The 26712-nt window shown below is 52.6% G+C and overlaps 1 protein-coding gene across 9 annotated transcripts in view; it reads left to right on the top strand.

Moving 5' to 3' along the window:
• MEGF11 (multiple EGF like domains 11) overlaps positions 1 to 26712 on the top strand; it is a 332801-nt gene that overhangs the window by 284077 nt on the left and 22012 nt on the right. For all 9 annotated transcript variants that reach the window (XR_012507744.1, XR_012507745.1, XM_074366296.1 and 6 more), the window contains exons 11-15: positions 17084 to 17204; positions 18138 to 18301; positions 19295 to 19397; positions 24334 to 24480; positions 24836 to 24970. Coding sequence is in view for 7 of the 9 variants with exons in the window: in XM_074366296.1 (XP_074222397.1) it covers positions 17084 to 17204; positions 18138 to 18301; positions 19295 to 19397; positions 24334 to 24480; positions 24836 to 24970 (670 nt within the window). In the remaining 2 variants the exon portion in view is untranslated. The remainder of the gene's footprint in view (positions 1 to 17083; positions 17205 to 18137; positions 18302 to 19294; positions 19398 to 24333; positions 24481 to 24835; positions 24971 to 26712) is intronic.

Consider the following 26712-nt stretch of genomic DNA (forward strand, 5'->3'; position numbering starts at 1 on the left):
GAAATTCATGGTATTTCTCAAAGGGGCCTTGCCAGCAGGGATGGAGCTTAAATCCACCCATTGGCTCCTCTGTCTGTCAGATAAAACAGGAAGCTACAGTGGGACTGGAGCAGCTGTCCCCTCACATCATTTTCAGGTTCTTTGGGCAAATGGCATGACCTTCTTTCTACCTGATGTATGGTGGTGCTACTCAGAGACTCGAGCCAGATTCCCTGCCTTCAGATACCAGCTTTACTGCTGATTAGCTGTGTGACCTTGGGCGAGATGCAGCCTTTCTGAGTCTCTGTTTTCTCATATGTGAAAGGGTAATAATAATAAAGTCCAATGAATTATTGGGCTGATGAAATTAACTAATACATATACAGTAACTGGAACTCCTGGCATAGGAGTAATCTTTCAACGAGTGTTAGCTATTATCATCATTATTATTACTGTTGATGCTGCCACTGCTATTGTTGTTGTTGTATTTACCCCAAGGGGTCCCCCACCTGGGGAACACAGGGGCGAGGGGAAGAGAGTAGTGTTGGTTGAAACTTCCTCCTGGCTGGGAGCTGCAGGGTTGCTGGGGCAGCCACAGAACCACGAATAGACTTTCTCACCAGGGGGGGAGAAGGCCAGTGTCTCAGCCCCTCCACACTCCTCTGCTGACCAGCTTTCCTTAATTAAGGCCTCACCTAGGTGGCCAGCCTGATGAGGCCTCCTCCGCTGCTCCAAGACTAATTGTTGCTTACCTCAGTGCCTGGAGTGAACAGCCTGTGAGGTCACTGCCAGAGCTACAAAGACGTGATTTCCCAGACCTCCTCCCCACATTGAGCCCGTGTGGCTGGGAGATAAGGGGCCCTCTGGTCTTTCCTCAGCACAGATGCTCCCTTTCAGCTCTGGCTATAATGGGGACAGGGAGCATGGGAGGTGGGGGAGGGGCCCAGACGTCCCCTCCCCTGGGATTCGGGGACTATATTTCTCCCCTGGATGACAGAATTTCTATTACCTTAAAGGGCTCATCTATTTATGCTGCAATTTTTTGAAGCCCTGTCTGCCGTTATTGAACCCTGCATGCTGGCGAAGGGAGCGGGCACTCCATCACCCAAATGAACAAACTCGTTTCCACATTTTTCTCCCCTTTCTCCGTGCTGTCGGTAGGTCATATGCAAACCTCAGCTGCTCAGGCAGGTGAAGGCAGGAGGGGGATGAGAGTTACAAAAATCCAGATCAGTGAAGCAGGGATTGAATTTCCCTCCAAGTCTTCTGATGTCCTTTAAAGGCGTGACCGTCCCCCACACACCCGCCTTCCCCCCACCAGCTGGGTAAAGTGCACGTCTCCCTCCGGTGCGGCTCTTGAGCTGGAACTAGGGAACCAGGGCAGCTGCGGGACGAGAAGAGAATGTGCACTGAAAATTAGAGCCAGGTGACGTGTATACAGTGTGTGTGCATTTCCTCTTCTAATTGTTCTGTTCGTCGTCAAACCGAGCTCTGCGGACAATTAGCCCTACAACCAGAAAACCAGCTTCGCATGCCCTGCCCTCCACCATTGACTAGGTTCCTAATTATTACAGTAAAAGATTTTCCCAGCTGCTGCTCTGGGGGTGAGGAATTCACCCCCGAGCTGCCACACCCGTGTGAGCAGAGGCGCACAGCTGGGGCAAAATAGCGAAAATGGTCCAAAACTATAAACCTATATACACATCCAGTCCAGTACTCAAGTCCCAGCCCTGCTGTCACCTTCCGGGTGGCCTTGGCCCAGTTACTTGCGCTTCTCAAGCCTTAGTTTTTCATCTGTAAAACAGGAGGAATAATGGCACTGTGTTCTAGTGTTATTCTTAGGACTGAATTAGATAAGATATGTACGATGCTTAGGAAAAAGCCTGGCATGTGGTGAATGTTCAATAAATGATTGTTGAGGTTCCTTATGTTGTGGTCTAGAGATGCTTACTGGAGGCAAAGGCATGGACTTTGGGGTGAGACAGGCTTGGATGGGAATCAGAAGTCTGCCTCTCAGTAGCCGTGTGCCCTTAGGCAACGTGCTCAAGCCTCTGAGCCCCAGTTTCCCATCTGTAATACGGATGAATAATGCCTGCCCTACCTGGTCACGTGAGCACAAAATGGGAATTACCCTTCACAATGGCAGAGCTGGAAGTGTGCTCAGTGCTCCCCTAGTGCACCCTCTTATTTTACAAAGGAGGCAGCCGAGGTCCAGAGAGGGAACGTGACTTATCTCAACTCACACAGCAAATCATTGGCAGAACCAGGATGGAGAGCAAGGGACCTAGCTCCCAATCTGATGCTTTTTCCACCTTCACCTCCATCTCATGAGTTTGCTGTCCCCAGAGCAAAGAGCCTACTGATTTTTCCCAGGGCAGAGAGGGATGAGGGTGTCACCAGAGTGTTAAATCATGTTGGCAATTAATCCACAGAGGAAAATAGGGAAAATTGGTTTTATGTCACCAAGGCTGAGTCCAGCCTTCCCCATCTGGGACCCCGTTCCGACTCTTCTACAAAATAAACATTCCGCATGGGACACCACCCTCTCCCTGCCACGCTCCTCGCTCCTCGTGTGTTCATCAGTGCCCTCGTCGCTGGGGCTGGAGCTGGGGCTTGGGGCTCAGGCCTGGAGCCTGCAGCTCTCCCCGTGTGCAGCGGAGAAGCGGGTGGGGCAGGTCTGAAGCGTCCATGCTTTAGACACTCCCAATTTTTTTTTTGTGCAAGTCTCTGGCATTGATGGGTTTCTTCCCCTGCCGGCTTCCAGTGCTGGCCACCCCACAGACTCTGGAGGGGCCAGAGTTGGAGGAGCTTCCCCCAAAGTTCTGGGGGAGGGGGCCAGCCAAGTGGGGATGCTGTGTGCCTGGGTGGGGCACTCTGCTCTCCATCCCCTCCAGCAACCCTGTAGGTAGGAGCTGTTAGGATCCCCACTTTGCAGATGAGGAAACTGAGGCTCAGAAAGCTGAGGTAACCTGCCCTCATTGGTAAACGGCCCCAGGAGCTGGGCCTGCAGCTGTTTGAGGCTAGAGCCTACACTTTCAACCGCAAACAAAAATTGTCTGGAGAGGGGAGGGCTGTGGGTCGTGGTAAATAAATAACCAGCTTTGACACCCTCTCAGGCCTTTTCCCAGGAGAGAGGACAATGCCAGAAACCTCATTTCTCAGTTGGAGCTTTGGGACCCCCCGCCTTCTGTCTTTAAGGGGAGGTGGCTGTGACCCTCCCTCCCTTACTGTGGGACAGTGCTTTACAATTTACCCAGCTGTCTCACATTCGAGTTTGTTAGTGCCCCTGGCTCTCCTGTGAGGAACACTGGGCAAGTATTGTTAGCTGTTATCTCCCAGACGAGGAAACTGAAGTTCAGATCAGTTACAAGTCTTGTCCGAGATGACCTGACTTGAGAGGACCTCAAGCTGGGCCTAGAACCCAGGGCTTAAGCCTCCAAGGCCAAGCTCGCCTCAGGACAGCCGTGCGGGGACGGGAGGTCGGTGCTGAGCAGGGGCCATTAGGGAGTCAGACCTGGGCTCCAACCCTGGCTCCGCCGCCTACTCGCTATTTGACTTCGCCTGAGTCCCTTCACCTCTGTGCCTTAACTTTATCTTCTGCAAACTGGGGCACAAACCTTGCTCCCTGAATCCTGGGTCTGGTGTAAAGCTGAGACGAAACACTTTGTTGGAAAGGCTTGGAGAGGCCTCAGGTTTGTGCGCCCGGAGATGTAATGGGAGCCGTGACGAAACACTTTGTCGGAAAGGCTTGGAGAAGCCTCAGGTTTGTGCGCCCGGAGATGTAATGGGAGCCGTGGGCCCCGAGTCGCAGACTAACTCCCCTACCAAGGCTGTGGGTCTGGGACAAAGGTCAAACCCACTCTCCTCCTGCCACCCCTGCCCTCAAGCTCCAAAATCCCACGCAGCCGGGCCCCTCCACAGCCATCTCCCCCCCTTAGTCATTAGCACCAGTAATCCCATCTGCAGGAGTAATTACAGACCCCAGGAGGGGAAGGGATTCCTGCCAGAAGGTGTGATTATGTCTAGAAAATGAAAGATGTTGCAGAAAAAGGTCATGAATAAATTACTTCAAGGTGGGGTTAATAGGAAGACTAACAATGGAGATAAATGAAAGGAAAAAAAACACCTCAAAATTTCTCTCCAAAAACACTGGTAAATAATTGTTCTCGCCTCTCCTGAAAGTTGCCAGGAGTGTTAATTCCCTGAGACAGGCCCAGGAGAGCGGGGTGCGGGTTCCCCACGGCCCCAGAGTGGGAGCAGAGCAGGCTGGGCCCTGCAGCCGGGGTGGGGACCGGTGCTCAACCCTGCAGGTAAGAGGGTGTCATTGCAGTCCCCGAGCAGGGCCATGACAGAATGGCGCTGCACTTGACCTCTGTACCCTGTTTGGGGGGGGCGGGGGGGGCGGTTACGTCACAGTCTAAGAACCTGGCATGTCGCAGGTGTTCACAGACTTTGGTTCCCATCACTCCCCGTGGTTCTTCAGTGGAGTCTGCTGGGCAGAGTGGGACGAGCGTGGGCTCTGAGTCCGGGAACCCTGAGTTTGAATCTCAGCCCTGCCGCCCCACAACTGGGTGAGCTGCTGGCCAGCAGGCTCACCTCTTGAGTCTCTGCTCGCCTGGCAGTGAGTGGAGGGCCTCGCAGGGAGGTGTGAGAGTGAAACAGGGCAAGCATTACCAAAGTGGCACAGAGTGGTCTTAAGTTTCTTTTCTTCCATCCCCAGTGGGCCTCGGGCTCACATGGGCCACATGTAATAACCCCCCCCCCAAAAAAAAGCATTTTATAGCAATTCCTCTGGGCCAGGCACTGTTCTAGGAACATTACGTAGAATAATTTATTTAATTTTCATCACTACCCTCAGAGGAAGGTACTACTATAATCCACATTTTCCAGGAAGGAAAACTGAGACACAGAGAGGTTAATAACTTGCAGTTTGTCAATTCTACCATAATATTACTAGGGGGAATAAAGTCACCCAAGATCCCGTAAGTGTCAGAGGCAAGAGTTAGGTTCCAGAGCCCGCGGGCTTCAGTTGTGACCTGTCTCTTCTGGACAAACCCGGAGTGATCCTCACTGCCCCACACCAGGGTGAAACCTTAACCATGGCCACGGGGGTGCTCCAGCCACAAGAGCTGAATTAGGGATTGATGTCCAACTATGGGGCAACCAGGTATCCATCATGTAGCTGAGGGGAGGTGTCAGTTTCCCAGGTGGCGGCGTGGATGGAATGTGCCATCATCACCATGACAACCATCTGCATCACAGTTCTTCCACTACAGAATTCTCTCACCCATCATCTTAGGAGTTTCCACAGCCCTCTGAGGTTAGATGTCACCACTGTCACTTTACACACAAGGACCCAGTCATGGCAAGGTTACACAGCTCGGAGCAGCTCAGCCCTCCCCGCTCTCAAACACACAGCCACAACACTCTCCAGGCAAATGCTGCCAGGACAGACCCCTCTGGTCCCGTCTCCCTCCCAGGCCTTGCTCCCTTCTTTTCCCTCGTGCCTGCAGCCCCAGACAGGCTCTGCCCCATGCCGGAAGACTCCTCTGGTCCTGCAGGGAGGTCTGAACTGAGCTCCCTTCAAACCTCAGGTTCTTAAATGGGGAGCACATCCCAGGCCCATATTATGTGTGGTGATGGTGCATTCTGTGGGAACTTGGCTGAGACACCTCTGAGGCCCAGAAAAATCCAGAGGAAATGAGCTTTATAAAGACTTGGATAATTTAGAGTTGGGGAAAGGGAGGGACGGCAGCCTTTTCCACCTCCACTCCTTCTTTGTTTCCCAGTAAAAGCCTCTCAGGTTTCAACTTCTGGCCTTTCTCTGAATTCAATCTATAACTTTTTAAAAAATGATTCCACAGTCGATAAGCCATTGGATTTGCCTGAGTCCAGACTCTCAACCTCTCAAACTGAAAGGAGTGGCCTCTGGGGGAGGGGGTTCCTAAAAACAGGCTGGAACACTGCTCTCAGGAACCTGCCTTTGCCTTATGGTAAAGTTCAGGCCTTTGTCCCACTGCCCGCCTTCAGCCTTGGTGCTCCAGAAAATCTAAATGGGTTGCCTTACCCTGGAGACCCACCCACCCACCCACCCATGCACAGCCTCACCTGCGTACCCTTGTTCCTACTGTCCCTTTCCTGTGATGCCCTTGCTCTGTGTCCCGCTGGCCAGAGTCTGCCCAGGTGCCCATACAGGCTCAGTTCGGTGACCGCCTCCTCATAAAGCCTCCTTGCTTTCTTCCCACCAGAACACAGCCTTTCCATAGGACACCGGCATGCTCAGTCTGGTGGCACACTGTGGATGTCTCTGCCCTCTCTACTAGACGGAAAGCTGCTGGAGGGCAGGTCTGCCTGATTCATCCCTTTCCCCATCCCGCCAGCCTCCTACCCCAGCCCACTCACAGGCCCGGCACAGAGTGATCAGTAAATACTTGAATAAATTCCCAGGTCCTTTAGAAGCATCTCCCAAGTCATGAATGTACCACATTTTGCTTGGACCCTAGTAAACACCCAACATTGGCCCCTGCAGGACCCTCTGCCCCCACAATCTTGTTCCCACTTGGGACATCGTCACTGTCAATATAGTCAGCCCTGGGCTCTGTAGGCCACTGCCCTGGGCACACCCCCCCCCCAGCTGCCACCCCAGAGGAGCTGGGTTCTGCAGCACACATGCACATATACCAACAGCCCCACAGCGTGGTCCCGGCATGTCCATGCCACGCATGCTGCGCTCAGAGCCACTGTGATCGAATTCGCCTTGAGGCTCTACGACCAGGATCAGCCCAAATGTTTGGCGTGCCAGTGCTAAGCTTACCCCATACTTGTCACACCGTTGACACAAGACACACACCAAAGTCACACGCTGCATGGACGAGGCATGGTCGGGGGACCCTATCAGCTACCATCCAAACCAGGACACTGGGACAACAAGCCTAAATCCTATCTCTAACCTGCTCTTCCACACACGCAAAGCATATGTATAGGTATACATAGGGCCCACGTATGTTTTCACATGACGTACGTCAGCAGTGTGTATTACTGTGCACGCACACACGGACACGCGCACACACACACACACACACACAGCCTCACCAAAAACAGCCTGCAGAACACCTGGAAGTAGAGAGGCAGCCCCCCCACCCCTCCCAGGCTACAGTCTCATCTTGTGCCCCTGCCCCGCTCCCCGTTCCACTCACGTACCCCTCTAAATGCTCACAGGGCCTTCCCCAATGCCCAGCAAGAGCTTTCCCAGCAGTTTAGAGGCAATGTTTTTTAGCACTTTTTAAAACCACTGGGGAGCAGGGGGAAGGTGTAGCTTAGTGGTAGAGTGTATGCTTAGCATGCACTAGGCCCTGGGTTCAATCCCCAGTACCTCCACTAAAAAATAAATGAATAAACTTAATTACCTCCCCCCACCAAAAAAAAAGCTTAAAAAAAAGCCCACTAGGGAAATCATGAAACCTAATACAGAGTGACTGGGGCCATGTGTTGTCAGTGTTTGCTCAAAAAGTCCTGAAGATTCCAGCCCAGCCTTTGCAGGGAAGCCTCATTCTGTCCTCTGAGGGAGCACAGCCCAGAAGGCTGGAATCATCCCCACCCACCCAGTCCCCCAGAATGTACAAGGGCTTCTGACTGGGCTCAGTCCTGGGGAGGAAGCGGAGGGAGGTGAAGCCAGGAGCAGGAATGTGAAGCTGTCACAGGAAACTCCTTTCTTTTAGCTCAGAGCCGAGGCCGGCCTGTGTGTGTGCTGTGGCTGCCTCCCCCGGCAGCATCAGCACCAGCATTAGCATCATCACTGTCATCATCACTTGAACCAGCGTTCTCTCCTTCGGAGGATATACATTATTTGATGACTGTTGGCACAATCCGCAGTCTGACTCTCGCTCCCATGTTATTCCACCATCTTAGCTTTATTCCTTCAAGTCTTGAAAGCTTTTGGACTTCAAGAGCCTCCCGATGTAAGATACAAATGCTCCCTAAGAATTCCCACCATAAACCCCTATTAGCCATTCTTGCCTCCACTGTCAGCATACATTTAACAGCAAATGTGCAGAAAAGCACCTAGCACAGGGCCTCGCATCTGGCAGGTGCTCAGGTCACTGGGGTCCCTGTCACTGCTGTCCTGTCTGCAGTCAAGGCAGCCAGGTCTAGAGGAAAGAGACTGGGCTGTGGAGTCAGTCGGCCCCTTTCCTACAGTGTGACTTAGGGCAAGTTGACCCCTCAGGCCTCGGTCTGGCCTCTCTCCAGGATGGTCTTCTCTCTAGGTAATTCCTTCCCTGCAGGGCTGTTATAAGAACAAAAGGAGAAAAGGGACCAAAAGTGCCTGGTACCAGCTGGCACTAAGGGAGCGGTTAAAAATCTGAGTCTTCTTCCTCCTGTCTCCAGCACTGGGGATGGGTCAGTCTGTCCAAAGCCAAGGGTCAGCCCTGTCTGTAGGGGTGAAGGGGTGTGGACAGCAGTGAGGACCGAAGCCTCTGCTCCCCCTTCTCCAGGTGCTGCCCACAATGCACGTACCCTGCACACAGGAACATTGCTAGGGACTTTAGACTTGGAGCCGCTTGATAAGATACAAATACCTCTCAAGAGTGCTTAGTAAGCCTTTATTAGCCTGCGATGCCTTCTGGGAACTCAGGAGAGGTTCTCCGAGGGGACAGTTGGAGGAGGGGGAGGGAAGGGGAGAAAAGAGCCTTTGTTTTATCAGGCCAGCAGCTGCCTCCAGGAGGACCCTAGGTCATGCAGCCAGTAAGTGATATGGTCTGAACTTGACCCCAAATGTCCTTCTCTGGCCATACCCACTGCGTCTCAGGTCTTCCTGAAATGTCTTGGTATCTGTTTGGGAACTATTAGAAGGGGTCTGCACCTTTTTGAGAGACCTCTTGAGGGGTCAAAGTTATATAGCATATTTGTGAAAATTAGAAAAAAAGACTCCTTTCTCAAGACATTCTACTGACACCTGCCAAAAACTAATGTACTATATCCACAGATTATGATGACTCCCGTATGAGTGGCACCTCTGGATTTGTGCAGTGCACAGCCTGCACAACTGTACAGAGCAGCCTCAGATCACTGACAGCCTATTCATGTTGGAGAGACATAGGGTTTTCAGGCCTAACTTTGAGCCATTCTCCACCCATCCTCTATGGGAGCCTAGCAGAATGACTCAGCTGCACAGGCCCTGGGTATTACCCTCTTGGCACAGGAAGGCAGGGATGGGGATGGGTGTGACCCGTGGCCTCCATCCCTCTCTCCCTCTCATCTCTCTAGCCCTCTGCTCCTCATGCCTTATGCAGAGTTTTTTCCCCCCAACATGCATCCGCTGTCAGTTGCTGCTTTATCAGTGACACACTAATTAGGTCCAGTGAGGTTTGCTGTGCATTGGAGAGGCCTCTGTGGCTGGCATTCAGTCCAGGCTGTTCTCTCTTTGCCTTGTGGACCACGTGTCACTCTTTCTCTCTGGAAAATCACAAATGAGGCTTCCCACCTGGGGGGGGGGGTCCCACTCTGAGCCCTTGGAGCTGGGACTGACCAAGGAGGGTGGGCAGCGGGGATGTAGATGCCCAGGGCTGACACTCTGCTTGGCAAAGATCAGGTGTTTGCCCTGGCAAGGGGCTTTGTAAACAGTAAAGCACCTTCCACATGTGTGCTTCTGGCACTGATGTAACACTGGACACCCAAGTCAGCCTTCGTTGGTGGCCCTGAAACTCTAGGAAAAGCAGGGGAGAGAAGGGAACAGGAGCAACCAGAGGATTGGGGAGGCCACTGAAGGCTGCCGGCAGAACATTCTGGGAGTGGGGAGGGGACTTGTCTGCGCTCTCTAGTGCCACGGCCTCATCTGTGCCTCACCCTACTCCAGCCATTAGAGGGTAAACGCCATGAGAATAGGGGCGACTCTGTCCTCCTCTGGCCTCGCGCAGTGTCGTGTCTGACACATACTAGGGATTAAAAAACATTTCCTGAATGATTGAGTTAATTCAGTCCATATGCATCGAGCTCAGACTGTGGTCGAGGCCCCGTGCTAGGGCCGGGCCACAGGGCTGAGTCAAACAGACCCAGTCCTGACCCTCAGGAGACTTACAATCTAGTGAGTGAGAACTGGTTTTGTGTTAATTCATCACAATTGTGGTCAGTGCCGCAAAGGAGCAGGTAACAGGGAAACCTGCTCTGGAAGTGGGAGGGCAGGGGGAAGGTAAAGAATATGGGAGCTGAAAGGGACCTTAGGTCGCACCTAGTTCGGCATGATGGTTAGTGGGACCGGGGCCTGTCCCGGCACCTGGCCTCTGGTTGATGCTCTGCAGGTGTTTGTGGATTGAATGGGTGAAAAACGAGGCCAGGGCACCTTGAGCCAGCGCCCTTGCATCACTTAAACCCACATACTCTGACCCTTGGTCCAGGGCCCTTTCTTGCCTAAACTGTCCCTGCTCCTCCAGCAAGAAAGAAGACATGGGGGCCAGGCCCACTTCCCTGGCTGCCTCCAAGAGTCCCCTGTGCTGAGCTCCCACCAGCCCGCACCCTGATCTAGAGAACCCAGTCCACTCCGTTTACACTGCCTCCTACCCCGAGAACATATTTAAGGCGACCCAGAGACGAACTTGCACAACTGCCCCCCCTTTTGTGTGAGGTGGGGGGTCAACCGCCTTCCATCCGCCTCCTCCTTTTAATCCAGAAAAATACTCATTAACCTCCCGCCCATTGCAAGGAAAACGGATGAGCCACACAAGGAGCCCAGCTGTTGATGAATTTGCTCAAACAGGGCCAGACTACAGAGTAGCATATTGCAGGAGAGGGGTGGGCATTCAGTAAGTGGCATTTGAAACAAATTTAATAGAACATGTAACTCATTACCCACCGGGGTCTGCGTCTGTGTTGCCGCATTGTGCAGGAGGCAGGCGGGAGGCGGACGGGAGATCTGCCTCTCTTTAGCGGGACCAGCTCTGGGGTTCCGTTCCTCCAGCAGCTCTTTCAAATCAAGTTCAGGATGTTAATAGCCAATGCTGCATCTATAATTAACAGGCCTTTGGGTGGGAGGAAGAGTTCACATCCATCGTCTATTCACAGAATGAAGACACTGAGCAGAACTGGCAGGCTTCCCTCTGCAGAAGCTGGAACCTCCGGGGCCTGCCCCTGTGGGAGGTGGAGGGCTCCCTTTCCTGGGCTGGGGGTGTGGGTTGTGCAGGTGAGATGAGGATAGACAACGATATAAAAAGCCCAGATGTCAACTTCCTGGTGTTGAAAAAGGACCAAATTATTTGAGCCTTGGCAGGTGCCCCTTCCTCAAGGTCAGGGCCACATCCTCTGGATGCTGTGTGTTTAGGTGGTGAGTATGCCGTCGATCTGAGTGAGGAGGGGCAGTGGAGGTTATCTGGGCTCTTAGCACCCTGTGCTTGAAAGGGGAGCCAGGAGACTTGCGTTCCAAACCCATCTCTGTGTAGCATTGGCTGTGTGACCTTGGGCAAGTCACTTTCCCTCTCTTGGCCTATTTCCTCACCTGTAAAACAAGGCAGCTTGACCAAGTGATTCGCAACCTCCTTTCTAGCTCTGGTGCAAGGAGCTGTCTCCCCACTGGTAGGAATGGGTGTGTGGCCGGGCCCAAGCCATGTTTTAGCAGAGTAGGTGGGTGACACCCAGCTGGTGTGTCTTAGAGCCTCTGGAGGGCTCCCTGCCCCCTGGATTTGCATCCCCACCATCCCTCACTCCTTTGGGTTAAGACACCTACTGCAGACAAGAAGATGCTCAGAGTCAGAGCTAAAGAACCCTTAGGGACGACCCAGCCAGTGGCTCCCAGCTAGACACCTGCAAAGGCCGCAGCAGTTTGCCAGGGGCAGTTTTGAACATTTCACAAAGCCTGTGGGCAATCTTCCATTACCTGCAACAAAGCTAACTAAAACACCAAGGTTTTTCTTCTGCTTTTAATTAGAATTAAATTAACTCTACACAATCTTCCAGGTTAGCGTGCGCTAATCAGAAGCCCTGACTGGTTGTAGGTGACATCATAGGAATTTCTGGGTCATGGTTGGTGGATGAGATGCTGCCACCAGCATCACGTGGCATGTGGTCACCGACCAGATTGCACCTGTTCAGTATGTGAGTGGCCTTAGGCACCGGCACACAGTAACAGCGGTGTCTTTCAGACTGAGAGAGCTTTGTAGAGGAACGATACTTACAAGGGTTCTTGGTGGTGAAAAGTTGGGGAGACTGACTGATTCCAACAGCCGCATATAACCGATAAGGAAACCAAGGCCTGTGTATTACCTAGTAAGAACATGAGTCTATCAGAAGAGAAGGCTGTTTTCCAGCAGTAAGATGTAGAGGAATTCTGGGTGGAGATCTTGGAGAAGAGCTTCAATAAAGGACCGCAGGGTACTCCTCCCTGAGGGAGTGAGCAGAGGTGCTAGGCCGCGTGAAGCATGTGAGATGCCAAATGCAAACTCCCAGCTTTCCCTGGCAGCTTCTCATCCTGCCCTTTCATCCAGAATGTGAAAAGAGCAACAGACACGGATTCAGGGCTTGTCTGAGCCCAGCACTGGGCTGGGGGCAGGGGAGTGGATAAGACGGTCCCTGCAGCCCGTCCCAGCTCTGACTTTTGGTCTCCTTCGCAAGAAGGCAATAGATTTGATCATGTCTAAGATCCTGATCAGCCCGAAGGGTCTTGTTTTCCTGAGTGGTTACACTCGAGGCCAATAGGGTAGTTTTCTGGCCGTAGCGGACCCTTAGCCTGCCTGAGCAGGGGGTGGCAGGGTGGGGCGTGGAATCATAGACCAGGATCTGGCCTGGCTTTCCCTTTATACAAGACCCCCAGGGAAGCCCAGAGTTGGTGTGGTAGCAAGGGACTCATCCTTAGACCAGACAGTATTCTGCTTCCTGTGTGTGATGGGAGCCACAGAACCCCGGCCCCCTAGGGCCCCTCACTCATTTGCTCGACACTGTCTATAGAACACCTCTACTCTGTGCCAGGTACCGAGCTAGGGATCCTGGGGCAGGCAGGTAAGATCACCACTGCATTAAGCTTCTAGTCTAACTGGGGGAGGCAGTCGGTAAATAAGTGTACAAATAAACACATCTAGATGCAAGCGTGAGTATGCCTGTGTGGACGCTGCCTGGGAGTTGCCCTCAGCAGAGATCAGGTCTCAGTCTCCTGTGTGCCTCTGAAGCCCACTCCCAGGGCTGGCTCAGAGTCGGCCCCCAGTCAGAAAACATTTGTTGAATGGCCTGGCATGAGAGAGAAAGCATATGGAAAGTGCCCCGTCCTTCTCATTCTGTCCACAATGGAAGCCAGTGTGCACACACAGAATCTCATTTCAATTAAACAGCATTTATGGAGGGCCCGCTGTGCACCAGCAGGGTCCCGAGCCCCAAGCATCCAGACGTGAATAAAATCAGATCCCTGCCTCCCTGAGCTCACGACGCCCAGGGCGGAGGCAGGCACATGAGCAAACCAGGACCCCCAGCGTGTTAGGATGGTGGTGGCTGTGTGTGCACCCAATTCCCACCAGCGCAGGACAGGTGGGCTGGGGAGGGAACACACTAGGAGGGACGGACGAGGAAAGTGTCTCATATTTATACCCAAATCCACCCAGATGGATAAACAGATGCCCCAGAGACAAACACAGGGAGTCTCACAGGTGTGTACGCTGCCTAAGCGCGGGTAGACATAAATGCTGATCCCCGTGGACTCAGGTGCCACACAGGCTGTCGCGATTAAAGCCTATTTGTGGTGCCTCAAATTGAGGTGTGTGTTGGGGGGTTGGCACTTGGGCACCCTGGGCATCACCAGACCTTGGCCAGGAGACGCCTTGAGGTGGGCAGAGCTGTTAGTCTAAACCTGAGAGGTTAGGCAGATTATTGGCTTGCTGCGCATGTCCATCACCAGAGACAGCCAATCAGAGGCCAGAAGGCGTGGATTTTTAACAAAAGGTTTTACTGTTAGTTACTTGTGCTTATTGAGGAGTTTGAACCTGGTGGTGGTCAGGACAGCGAGGTGGAGGAGGGGGAGCTGTACCAGCTTCACACTCCTTCAGGGCAGAACTGTGCACCTTAGAAACCGCCCCCTTCTCCATCCGGATTTTTTTGCCATTAGGAGCTAACAAATGGAAAGTGTTTGCAACACACAGCTCCTGGCACATTGTAGCCCCTCAGTGAGTGGTCATTGCATCCCCCAAGACCATGCTCCTAGTGTGTGATGGTAAAAGTTCTGGCCTATTCAGCTGTGATGAGGGGAACCAGGGAGACAGCCTGGAGGAGGCGGCAGGAAGGTGAACTGGAGGATGTGAGGTCACATGCTCCCCTGGAAACACCAGCCCTTCTCTCCTGCACAAGGCTGGGCATTTGTTCCTTGAGTGAGAGATGGATCCCTCCTCCAGAGCTGCCTTCTGCTGAAATCTTGGAAGGTTTGTGTCTTCTTTTCATAAAGGATACTATTTCTTTGTAGGAATAATAGCTTTTATAGTGCTTTCTACCTGCCAGGCACCGTTCTATCTGCTTCATATATAACAACGAATTTAATCCTCTTAATAATCCTGTGAAGTGGGGGCATTATTATTCCCATTTTACAGATGGAGGAACTGAGTCTCCAGGTGGTTTAGTAAGTTGCACAAGGTCATGCAGTGAGTAAGTAGTGGAAGCAGGATGGCACTAGCGTCCATTCTCTAACCAAGCCCCTTTCTAGAAAGAAGATCTGGTTCTTCCTCCTTCGCCCTCACTGATGCACCGTGGGGCCCTAGGGAAGTCACTGCCCCTCTCTGTCTCCATTTGCGTCCTCTCACCTGGTGGCCTCCCAGGGATGCTTTAAGGCCAAGCTGACTGACTGTTCATATCCCTGCTCGGCTGCACTGGGAGAAAATGGTACCCTGGTGCAGCCTTTTGGGGAGCAGATGTTTCAAGTTGGGCGCTCTGCCTCTTGCCCCTTGGACCAGGGCCAGGGTGGGCAGTCCTCTCTGAGCCCCAGCAGCAGACCCATGGCTGGGCTCACAGGCCCCCTGAGGCCTCCTGAGAGGGCCAGGGTTGGGGACACCAATGAGGATGCCAGGAGAAAAACCCTTCTCTCTTAAAGTAAACTCATGCAGAGAAAATCATAAACCAAGCATGCAATTTGCACCCGGGCCAAGGCCTTCAGAGCTTAAATATATTCTTATGGGCTATTTATAGTCTTGGAGAAATTCAAATTTTCTGGGTAATGGGAGTTCTAACAGACTCCAGCTGGTCAGGGCCTGCCAAGGACTGGCAGGGGAAAGAGTGGGAACTATGGAACCTTCTGGTGCAGGACTCTGCACTTCCCAGTCTCTCCTCCCTGACCCAGGCAGGACAGGAGAAAAGGGGAGAGGAGCCTCTCTTCACCAGGGACCCAACATCTGGGGTCTCTCTGTGGCCTAAATGGAGGTGAGGCCAGCTGCCTGGGACCCTTAGAGTTGAGGGGTGAGCGCCTCTACTTCAAGCCTGTCATTTCACAGATGCTGCAAATGAGGCTCAGAGAGGGGCAGTAACCTGTCCAAGGCCACACAGCTAGAGGGAGCTCTGGTCTCCTGGCCCATGTGGCAGCAGCATTCCCACAGCAAACCTGGGCACAAGACCTGAGAAGCTAGCTGGAGACACTCTTTTGGGGGAGATTGTAGAAATTCAAAATGCAGTGACCACATACCCTCACTCTGAACTCCATCCTGGAGCTAACAGCCCACCCAAGGAATGGACATTGTAGGGTGGATACCCGGATTCACCATTCAGGGCAGAGGCACTCCTTCCTCCCAGCTGCAGAAACTTAGTGGTGCTCAGCTGAAGCCCTCTCCACAAATTGCTCTCAGCCGGAGAACACAGATTCCCCTGAAGTCCTGCCCCCTCTCCAGGGGGGCAATGGGTATCCTGTGATTGGTCTGGGGTCCAGAGGCTCTCCCTCCCTTTCCCCGGATAGGACAGTTCTGAGGGCCAGCCCAGCTCGAGTTTCCTGGCAGATCAGCTGCATCCTCAGCTCAGCTCAGCCCCTCTGTCTGCCCGGTCCTGCTTCCCAGTCCTCACTCCCTCAGAGGGGGTTATTCTCTAGATTCCACCAGTCCCCATCTCAGAGACGGCTTTCCGGGGAAGCTGGCTTATGACACGTGGTAACAGAATGGGTAAGCAGCCAGCCTAGGTTCAGATAGAGAGCAACCATTTTTAGCTCCATGGCCTGGGCTGAGGTACCTAACTTCTCCGGACAATTGTCCTGTCTGTGAAGAGGGAATAGTTCCTGTCTCCTGAGGGTATCGACTAAATGAGATGATGTACGCCTGGTACCTGATACTGAGAAAGCACTTAATAAGCATGAGCCATTGTTACTTACCTTTAACTTCTCTGAGGTTCAGGTAAACTGGGAGAGGATATTATTACCTGCGTCATGGGGTTGCTGGTGAGAATCAAATAAGATTGAGAGGCAAAGGGTTAAATTTTATGCTGCTGTAACCTAATGCAGACTCAGGGCTCAAGTTCCCTGAGGGTGAGGACTGGGGTCTGGAGGCCTGACCCCTCCCCCAACAGGTGAGGCTCCCTGTACTGGCTTCCTATCACTGCGGTCACAAATTAGCACACCTTTAGTGACTTCAATGGGCTGTCTTACATGTCTGCAGGTCAGAAGCCTGGTATGGGTCTCACAGGACTAACGTCAAGTCGTGAGCTGGCTGTGTTCCTTGCTGGAGGTTCTAGGGGAGCCTCTGTTTCCTGCTCGTTTGGGTTGTTGGCAGAATTCAGTTCCTAGGGTTGTGGGACCAAGGTCCCCATTTTCTTGCTGGCTATAAGATGAGGCCTGTAGCTTCTAGAAGCCACTGCCTGCTTCCTCCATCTTCAAAGTCAATGCAGGCAGGTGGAGGACTTCTCAAGTTTACCTTTTGGGACATCTACTTTTAAGGACTCATGTGGTTGGTTTGGGCTCGCCTGGCAAGTCCAAGATGCTCTGTCCACCTCAAGGTCCTTAGTCAGGTCTGCAAAGTCCCTTTTGCCATGTAAGGTAACGTATTCACAGGTTCCAGGGGTCAGAACGTGGGCACCTTGGGTGGGGGGACGCGGGGCCAGGGGGATTCTTCTACCTACCGCAACCGCCCAGCAGGGGGCAACCTCGGACCCCCAGATTCCCCTCCTCCTCTTCCAGGGGGAGATCTGTGCAGTCCCCTGTGCAGCAGGGACCTACGGCCCCAACTGCTCGTCTGTCTGCAGCTGTACCAACGGCGGCACCTGCTCCCCGGTGGATGGCTCCTGCACCTGCAAGGAGGGTAACTGCCTTCTTTCCCAGTCCCATCCCCTCTGATGTGCACACCGCCCAGGTGGGCTTCCAGCTGAGGGGCCAGAGCCGCTCCTGCCCGCCCACCCACATGCAAGGTCAGGAAGCCTATATTGTCAGGTTCCAGCTGAGGAAACCCATGCCAGCCACTTCCAAAGCAGGGATGTAGTAAAGGCGAGTCGTTACCATGGTGTTGGAAGAGCTGAAGGGCTATATATACAAGGTGACATGAGCAATCTAGGGATTTGTAGCTTCTCCCACAGTCACTGCCACTCCTGGGCTGAGAGGGATGAAGGGAGAAAGTGGAGGTCCCAGAACCTGGGAGTGAGGGCCACCTGGTGGGAGCTGGGACATGCGCAGAGGGGCGGGAAGAGAGTGCTGGAGCACAGAGGCCACAGCCAGCACCCGAGGCCCTGCCCGAAGCAGAGGAAGAAGAGGAGATACCTGGGGTCTCTCCTGATCCCGCCCTCCAGTCACAGGCCAGGCCTCCCACTGGCAAGCGCACCCGGGAGCAGCTGCAGGGGCCAGTCCCCTGTGACACGGGTCAGAGCAGGGGAAGGCGAGAAATGATCTGAGGGCAAACAGGCTGGTAACCCACCTCAGAATGGGAAATTGGCCTGTCCCCAAACCCCAGGGCCCTGAGATAAGCTTCCTGAGCCCAACCCGGGCCGAGAGAGCCCTCCCTACTCCGCTCGTCCCGTCCCAGATGGGATCACCCACCTACAGCAAAAACAGAGCTGGGAGCCAGGAGCCCCAAGTTCTAGTCCCATAGCTCTTAACAGCCCTGCACTGGTTCTGAGTAGGCTCAGGATGTGGCCTGTGTGTTCCAACCCAGCCATCAGAGAAGGGGTGGTTCGGGTGGGAGTGGGCAGAAAGTCCTGCTGGGCCCAGATGGAGAGGTGACAGCCTCGTTCCCTCCCCTTAGGGTGGCAGGGTCTCGACTGCGCCCTGCCGTGTCCCAGCGGAACGTGGGGCCTGAACTGCAATGAGAGCTGTGCCTGTGCCCACGGGGCGGCCTGCAGCCCCGCCGATGGCTCCTGCGCCTGCGCCCCCGGCTGGCTGGGGGACACCTGCGAGCTGCCCTGCCCGGTGAGTGCCCTTTCCTTGTGATTATTTTGTCTGCAGAGGTGTTACTGGACCAGGTCAGGGGACACTTGGATTCAGGTCCCAGCCCCAGTTCTGACCCCTCTGTCCTACATCACACCTCAGCCTCCTCGCCTGTAAAGTGGCAGATACTTGGCAGATACGGTGATGTGGCCTCACTTTCCCACAGGTGCTCTTGGGAGGCATTAATGGACTGGCACATTTACGCAAGCCCAAAGGCAGCTTCAGAATCCCTCACGACACAGCGCTACAGGACGGCCCTTACTAATCCGTCAGTTGCCGTTCCTTGATAGATAACGTCTAAGCTTCTTTCTGGTTCTAGCAGCCTGTAATTTTATGATCAGGCTGTGGGAGGACTAAACCGAGCATTATCCAACAATGACCACCTGGACTTAGTCTAAGGTACAAATAGATTAAACCAACTGATGGGATATTGTTGAATCAGTCCTGGGTTCGAATCCTGACTTTGCCTCACTCTACCTATGTTACCTGGAGCTTGTTACTTCACCTCTCTAACCCTATTCCTCATCTATAAATTATGAATGTAACAGAACCGCTTCGTACAGTCGTTGTGAGGATTAAGAGAAATGAGTTATATAAGGTTCTTGATACCTCACGAGCATGCAGCAAATGTTAGTTGCCACCTTCCTGCCTGGTAACAAAGAATAAATCAGTCATTCCTCACATGTGATCAGTGCTTTAAAGTTTGCAAAGTGCATTTTCATTTACAATTTTAATTAATGATCATTCCAGCTCTCTGAGCCTGACCATTGGGAGGTAGGACGGGACCATCACCTCCCTCCTTCCAAACCGCATATTCTTATTAATGTAGCCAAAGAATGATTTGGATGTGTTGATTCCCCAGTTTCTCTGCATCTTTGTTGGGCAGTGGCTCAGTTTTGTCATCAAAATCGAACATAAGTGTGTGAGCCTCTGGGGGCCTGGGGCTCATTGTTGCTGTCCCCCGTTTCTCCCCAGGATGGCACGTTTGGGCTGAACTGCAGTGAGCGCTGTGACTGCAGCCATGCTGATGGCTGTGACCCCATCACGGGCCACTGCTGCTGCCTGGCCGGGTGGACAGGTAACCCCTGCCGCGCCACCGCCCAGGTCCTGTGAAACTGGGCTCTCGGTTTCTCCTCCTTCTCTTGACTGGTCTTTCTCCTCTACATTTGCACCTTTCCTTTATCTCCTCTGGGCTTCAGTTCCCCAATTCATTCAGTTCAAATAAATGAATATTAACTGAGCACCTATTACGTGTAGGCTCTGTTCTAAGGGCTAGGGACAGATCAGTTTTTAAAAAAATCAGACAGAAGTGTGGGCTCAGTCTATGTTTGCAGAGGATATGGTGGAGAGAGGGCCAAGGAGCTTTCTCCTTAGCCCAGGATCTCCTGGCCCCCACATGTGTCCTTTCAGCCCACCCCCTAAATACATGGCAAACCCATCCATCTCTCTCCAGCCACTGCCTCCACCCTCATCCCCTCTCTCTCAGCTGGCACTGCCTCAGCCTCCTGCTTGTCTCTGGGCCTCCCCTCTTGCTCAGCTGCATCCGCTCTGCACATGGTGGCCAGAGTTAATTTTTCAAAACCCAGATCCGTTCACATCAGTCTCTGCTCAGGATGCCTCAGTGGCTTCTCATGTCACTCCTATACAATTCAAAAATCCTTTCAGGGGGTCAAGGTCCGCGTGATCTGGCCCTGCCCAACTCCTCTACCTCTCTTTTGCCCCCTCCCGTCACCCACTTCACTCCAGCCACCAGGGCCAGCCACCTTCCTGACTCCAGGCCTTTGCAGGTACATTCTTTCTGCCTGGATCACTCTTTCCCCTTCTCTTCACCTGATAACACCTTCTCACCCCCCAGATTTCAACCTAAAGATTGCTTCCTCCGGGGGCCGCCATCACCCCCAACCTGGCCAAGACAATGAAAGAACCCCAATTATTAATTCTCATAATACCCTATAGTATCTTGCAGTACTTACTTCAATTGTCATTGAACTCTGATTTGAGTTTAGTGTTTATTACCTGCCTCCCACCTTGACCGTCAGCTCTGTGGAGGCAGGGACCACATCCGCCTTGTTCATCGCTCTCTCCGCTGCCTGCCACACACTGAGATAAAGATAACACAGTGGTTAAGAACACAGAGCTGGAGCCAGACCACCTTGGGCAAGTCCTTTAACCCCTGGGCACCTGAATTCTCCATCCATAAAATGTGGATAATTATAATCCTTATAACTACAGGGTCATTTTGAAGTTTAAATGCATTATTAATGCCTGTAAGTGCTAACGGTGCCTGGCACATAGTAGGTGTTTGGTCAACGTAAGCCATGAATACAGTGTTTAATAATGACATGTTGCATGAATGAACCCACTAGCCATCCCCAAGGTGGTGGACAGCAAGGAGAAAGAAATACAGGTGTTGCTGGCAGTGTCAGTCCTCAGATAAATAATTCACACCAGGCTGCTGGGCAGTGTCTGTGCCCCACAGGCAGAAAGTTTCTGAGCAGCTGCTCCACCCTGGTCACCGGTACCCTAACTCTTAGCTGGCGCCCCATGGAAATCCATTCTAAATTTCCTTTGCCTTAATTTTGAATGAGCCAGTAAGATTTTAATGACATCTGGTGCTTAAAAATTCTGTCTTTGATGGACAACCTTTCAGCAAGGCCTCTGCCGTTCTGGAGCTTATGTCCCCAAATGTGGTCCTGAAGTCATTTCAAAGGAGCAGTTGATGTCCTGAGATTTGTCAGGCAGAAGGAAACGAGGAAAGTCAGTGAGGGCGCAGGGTCCAGGCTCCAGCCTCCTGCTCAGTGAGCCCTCCCCCGTCCCCCAACTTCCCAGCCCCTGGCATGTTGCTCATGCCTTTGGCCCAACACTTGTGTTTCTTTGCTCTAAGTGTGTGGACACCTTCTCCCTTCGCCCCCATTAGCCACAGGCTTCTTGACTGGCATCTTGTCTAATTCACTTTACCCTGCACACAGTAGGTGCTTATTCAGTGTTTGTTGAAATAAACTGAAAGAAGCTGACCTATAACCATGTATGGCTTTTCCCCTTGAAGTGAAGGAGACCTTGAGGGTGATCTGCCCTCACCTCCTCATGCTACAGATGGGAAAAGGCAGTTGCCCAAGGTGTCAGGACATTAGCGCCCATAGGATGGGAGATACAGGATTACACTGGAAAGGGGAACCATTTATTCATTCAGCTAGCATTTGTTGACTCAAGCTATCACTAAGTTTTTTTTTTCATCATCAAGTTTTTAGTGGCAGCTACCATGTGCCCAGCACTGTACCAGACGCAGCAGTAAATGGCAAAATTCAGTAATAGCAATAGTCCCTGAGCACCTGTTGTATGACAGACACTGTCCTGGGTAGTAGAGACGCAGAGATGACCACGATGGCTTCCCTGTCCATTAGGAGCACCTAGACAAAGAGTCAGAAATGTCAATAAGCCATGGTCCTGGTCGTCACAGGACACATATATATGAAATATTCAAATGATTATTTTGAATCAAAGCTCAAAAGCTTTGGGACAAAGCTGTATCCACTATCAAATAGATACTTGAATCCCTGGGGCAGACATCCAGGAAGGCTTCCTGGAGAAGGAAGACCCAAAACAGTCCCTGAAGGATGTGGGCTGCTGAGTTGTTGCTGGCCTTGTAGCATGAGCTAGAGGTCCCAATATATGGATTCTTAGCCTCGCTTTACCCATCAATATAGCTATGTAGGGGTTCCTGAAAAATAAAACAGGGAGATGCCCTAAGGGGGATTACTATCCCCATTCAACGGTAGGGAAAACAGGGCCCAGAGAAGGCAACTAACTGATGAAGCCACGCCTCTTAAGAGGCTGCAGTGGGAGACCTCCCCAGGCTGAGGTCAGCCCCTTTGAGTGCCCCAGTGGAACTGGGCTGTCCACGCAGGGGGAGACCCTAGACCCTCCTCTCCACTTAGGTGCCAATGTCTTAAGTTCCAGGGAGTTCTTAGGACATATAAGAACCTCAAACAGGAGCCCCACTCCCACAGAACCAGGCCTAGAATAGAATAACTGTGAAAGCCTGGAAGCCAGTGGGCCCTGGCTGTCATTTGCCATCTGAGCATAACCACCTTTCACTTGTGGTTCTTAATCTCCAAGAAGGAGGACCCTTGACTGGGGGAAAACACGAGAACAACAAGCTGCTGTGAATTGAGGGGTGCTTTTGCATGCATTGGGTTTTACTAATCACAGTAATATCTGCGTATAGTTTCAGGAGAGGGCTGGGTCTGTGTGTGGTGTGTGTGCCTCGGTCAGCCTAACATAGTGCCTGATGCACAGATGGGATCGGAGGCCCCTGCCAGACAGCGGACCTCCACCTTAGTCCAGCGTGCCTGCCAAGAGCAGCCGTGTCCCTCAGCCTGCGGTCTGAATTCTGGGTTTTTAACAGCCACAGGCAAAAGAACTCCTTGGGGCAGATCACGGCTTTCGGTTTTAAACAGCTTTGTGGTTTCCCCTGCCCCAGGCTCCCTGTCAGTCAGCTCGTCCGTGCTGCTTGTCCAGGGCTCACCTGAAACTCCTCTGGGAGAGACCTCCATCGAGGGGTGAAATGTGGCCACCAGATGCTCACTGGGGAAAGACCGCATCCCCTGGGAAAAGCTTCCCCCTCCCGCTGTCCTCCATGCAGAGGCCTATTTCCTGGAGAGTGACATCTGTATCCCCGACCCTGCTGCAGAATTGAGCTGTCACGGAGAAGGAGGCCCCGGGAGGGAGCACAGGCTAGACTGAGGCGCTGGTGGATGAGTAAACCCTGTTGCATCCCCGCCCTCCCCACTCTCTCTGGCTGTTCTGCCCCCTCCCCTTCCCCCATGGGCCCAGGTGAGCTTGAACAATTCCAGCCTGCCTCTAAATTGGTCCCTCCGCTCTCCTGCTGCTGCTGGGGCTGGCTCTGTTCACTGGGCCTGAATGTCTTCCTCCCTCTTTCTCACGATCCCTGTCCTTATAACAAGGCAGACAAGATTTTTAAACTAATTCTGTTCCTTTCTGAGCCTCCGATATTCACCTTCCAAAGCCAAGCTGGTCTCCCGGGCCCCCCACGGTCCATTCACTGAATACAGATAGAACTGGAAGCCTTTCTGCCTGGGAGGAAACCCCACCCCAGAGCTGGGCTTTTTAAAACCCCACCCCTGGGGCCTTTTAAAACTCCTTCTCAGCCTCCGGGATGTAAACACCCCAACACATATTTCCTCTCGCTCAGCTCAAATAGACTGAAAGACTGCAGGCCTGGCTCCTCTTTCTTTTTGACGAACTCCATCCATTTCCCCACTGTTTGTCAAACTGAAGGTCATTAAATCAATTTGTTGGGGTCACAACTTGTGTGTTTTTTTTCTTAATGAAACAATACATCGTAGTGCAGAGAAAACATCAGGTTGCATCACACTCGGTGACAGCAAATGTCAGTTTGCAAAGTGCTTGTTTCTAGTATGCATATGTGTGTACATTTGATACAAAATACATACTGCACTGAGGATTGTGGTCAAGAGAACCTGAAAAGACCCCACTCGCTCTCTGGGCCACTGCCTGGGGCTGGTTGACTGGGACCCAGCAAGAACCAGTGGCTCCTAGGCTAACGTGGGTGGGCATGCAGCTCGCTCCCAGCTTCTGAGGCCCCCACAGCAGCATTCAGTTGCCCCACTAGCCTTGGATACCAATATAAGGTGTCAAAGATGAAGGAGGCCCTTCATGATCTGATCCCTTCTTATCCCACTGTCTCATCTCTTGCCATATCTCACCTGCAAGATTCTCCCTCTTGCCTCCTGTTCTTTGCACTAGGGTTTCCTTTACCTGGTCAAACCCTCCTTGTTCCTTAGGACTCATTTTGGGTGTCACCTCTTCCTGGAAGCCCTCCCTGACCAGACAAGCCTCTCTGGGTTTTTCTTCCACATCCCCAGATGCTCCGTGCTTGCCTTTACCTCTTCATACTGCGTAGTCCCCCTTCCCATCATTTCTCCTTTCAGTGTCACGCCGTACCACTGACCAAGGTCTGCCTCTGCCCACAGGCATCCACTGCGATAGCACGTGTCCACCGGGTCGCTGGGGCCCCAACTGCTCTGTGTCCTGCAGCTGCGAGAACGGCGGCTCCTGCTCTCCAGAGGACGGGAGCTGCGAGTGTGCCCCGGGCTTCCGAGGACCCTTATGCCAGAGAAGTAAGGCTGAGCCCCCATCCCGCAGACCCCGGGCCGCATATCCTCCCTAACCCTTCCCAGCTGGAGCTAGTACTGGCCTGAGAGGCCCCCATCAAATTCCTCCCTCTGGTCCCCTCTCTTCCTGCCCTGGCTTTTCTGTCCCCAAGTTCACGGCCCAGCCCTGCTTCCTAGTGCAAACAGGACCAGACCACAGCTCCTCTCTGTAGAAAGGGATGGGGCCCTCGAAGGTGTGGGGTGGGTGTGGCTCCCCCCATACTTGGAGAAGCCCGTCTTCATCACCATGTGGGACTGGACAGGTAGCCCGGCTTACTGGGGTCCCTTGGGCTGCTGACCACCATCTCCCCTTCACCCCTAGTCTGCGCCCCTGGGTTCTATGGCCACGGCTGCGCCCAGCCGTGCCCCCTCTGTGTGCACAGCAGCGGGCCGTGCCATCACATCAGTGGCGCGTGTGAGTGCCTCCCTGGATTCTCCGGAGCTCTCTGCAACCAAGGTACTGTCTCCAGGGGGAAGGCGTGGGCCTGGGAGGGGAGGAGTCCCGGGAGAGAAGTGGCAGGGGAGGAAGATTTGGGGTTCCCATCGTACGCTGAGGAGGCAGCTCCTTGCCTGTGCAGGGCTTGGACCTACCTTTCTAAGAATTAGACACCATGGGGAGTGAGACAAAATTATGCATTTGAAGGAAGAGGCTCAAAAGAGGTTAAATGACTTCTCTATGGTCTCACAGCTAGCAAGTGGCAGAGCTGAGAAATGAATTCTGGCTCCAAAGCTCAGTCTAAATGTATAAAAAATGAAACAAGCGTAGGTGAGGTCTGCATACGAAGTGGCCCCAGATGGCTTGTGCTGAGTGCAGGGTGGGAAAGGCAGGGAATGCTGCAGGAGCCCAGAGGAGACAGTTTTGGCTTCTCTGCAGATGGCAGCTTCCCAGCCCCTCTGTCCTCACACTGAGGCCAAAATCACTAATCCCTCGCCACATGCTTTCCTGTCTCAGCTGCAGAATCCACAACGCCAACTCCAGCCAACCTCTTCTACTCAACAGGAGGGGCGTTGGTGTGCTGCTCAGCTGGCTCCCTGTGGGAGAGAAAAGGCCTAATTTGTATCATTTGCAGATTTCCATGATACAGATATTCCCACCGTGGTTGGTTCTAAGGTACCAGTAGTTTAACAGTGGTGGCAACATTCCTGAATATTTAACAACCAGTTGTGAAGGTGGAAGCTGGCTCCATCGCACATGGTTGCTTACTGCTGTCCCTGGCTTAGTTAGGTCAAGGCAGGGTGGATCTGGGGGACGGCTCCATGCTGTGCGGGATTTCATCTGGGCCTTAGCCTAAAAGCCACAGATGGAAGAAAGGCATTGCGGGCAGAGGAAACAGCCTGAGCAAAGCACAGAGGCGTGGACACAATGACTGTCCAGCCATAGCGAAGGGCAGAAGGATGCAGAGGCCGCGGATGGCAAGGGGGACTGAGAATGTAGTCTGGGGACTTCTGGAAAGTTTTGAAGACAGGTTGCAGAATTTGCACTTTAACCTGTAAGGAGCAAAGGGATTTCAGTCTAAGGTAAAACTAGAGCTGAAAGCAACTTCAAGGTCATCTGTGCAAGAATCTCATCTGGCCTCTGGTTAAGTACGTCCACTGAGCGCTCACTACCTCCCAGGGGACGAGATTCTTTTGATGAATGATCACCACTGAGCTTGGCTGTTTTTGTAAGTGCCTGGGCCATTAATATATATGAGCGGAAGGTTTACTCCATGGTGCTTTGAGGTCATGAGAAGTTTGGGCCCCGGGGAAACGTATGTGACAGTTTCATTTGCTTGCAGCCCTCCTAGGACAGTTTAATCATACCCTGACACGTCGAGGTTTACTTATTAAACATCGGAGACCCGGCCGTCAATACAGATAGGCTGGGTCTAAATTAGGACCTAAGCAGCCCGAGGAGTGACTCTAAGATCCTGCAATGGCTGATTTATCTCCCGCCGGCCTAATGAGTATTTTCCACATATAGATCTAATAGAGTTTGCTATTAATGGCAACTGCCCTGGTTCAGTCTCAAACCTTGTAAAAAATTGAACTGACACTTTTCTAATGACCGGCTTTCCAGCGAGTTACAAATTACAGACACTGCTTATGCAGAATCATTAAACATAGATTAAATATAACCAGATGTTTTCTTTTCAGCAGCTCCCCCTTCTCTCCACAAGCCCTTCTCTTTGCCTCACTCTTGATTCAGCTAAGAGGGCA

This window comes from Camelus bactrianus, chromosome 6, assembly GCF_048773025.1.
Source record: "Camelus bactrianus isolate YW-2024 breed Bactrian camel chromosome 6, ASM4877302v1, whole genome shotgun sequence".
Taxonomy (NCBI): Eukaryota; Metazoa; Chordata; class Mammalia; order Artiodactyla; family Camelidae; genus Camelus; species Camelus bactrianus.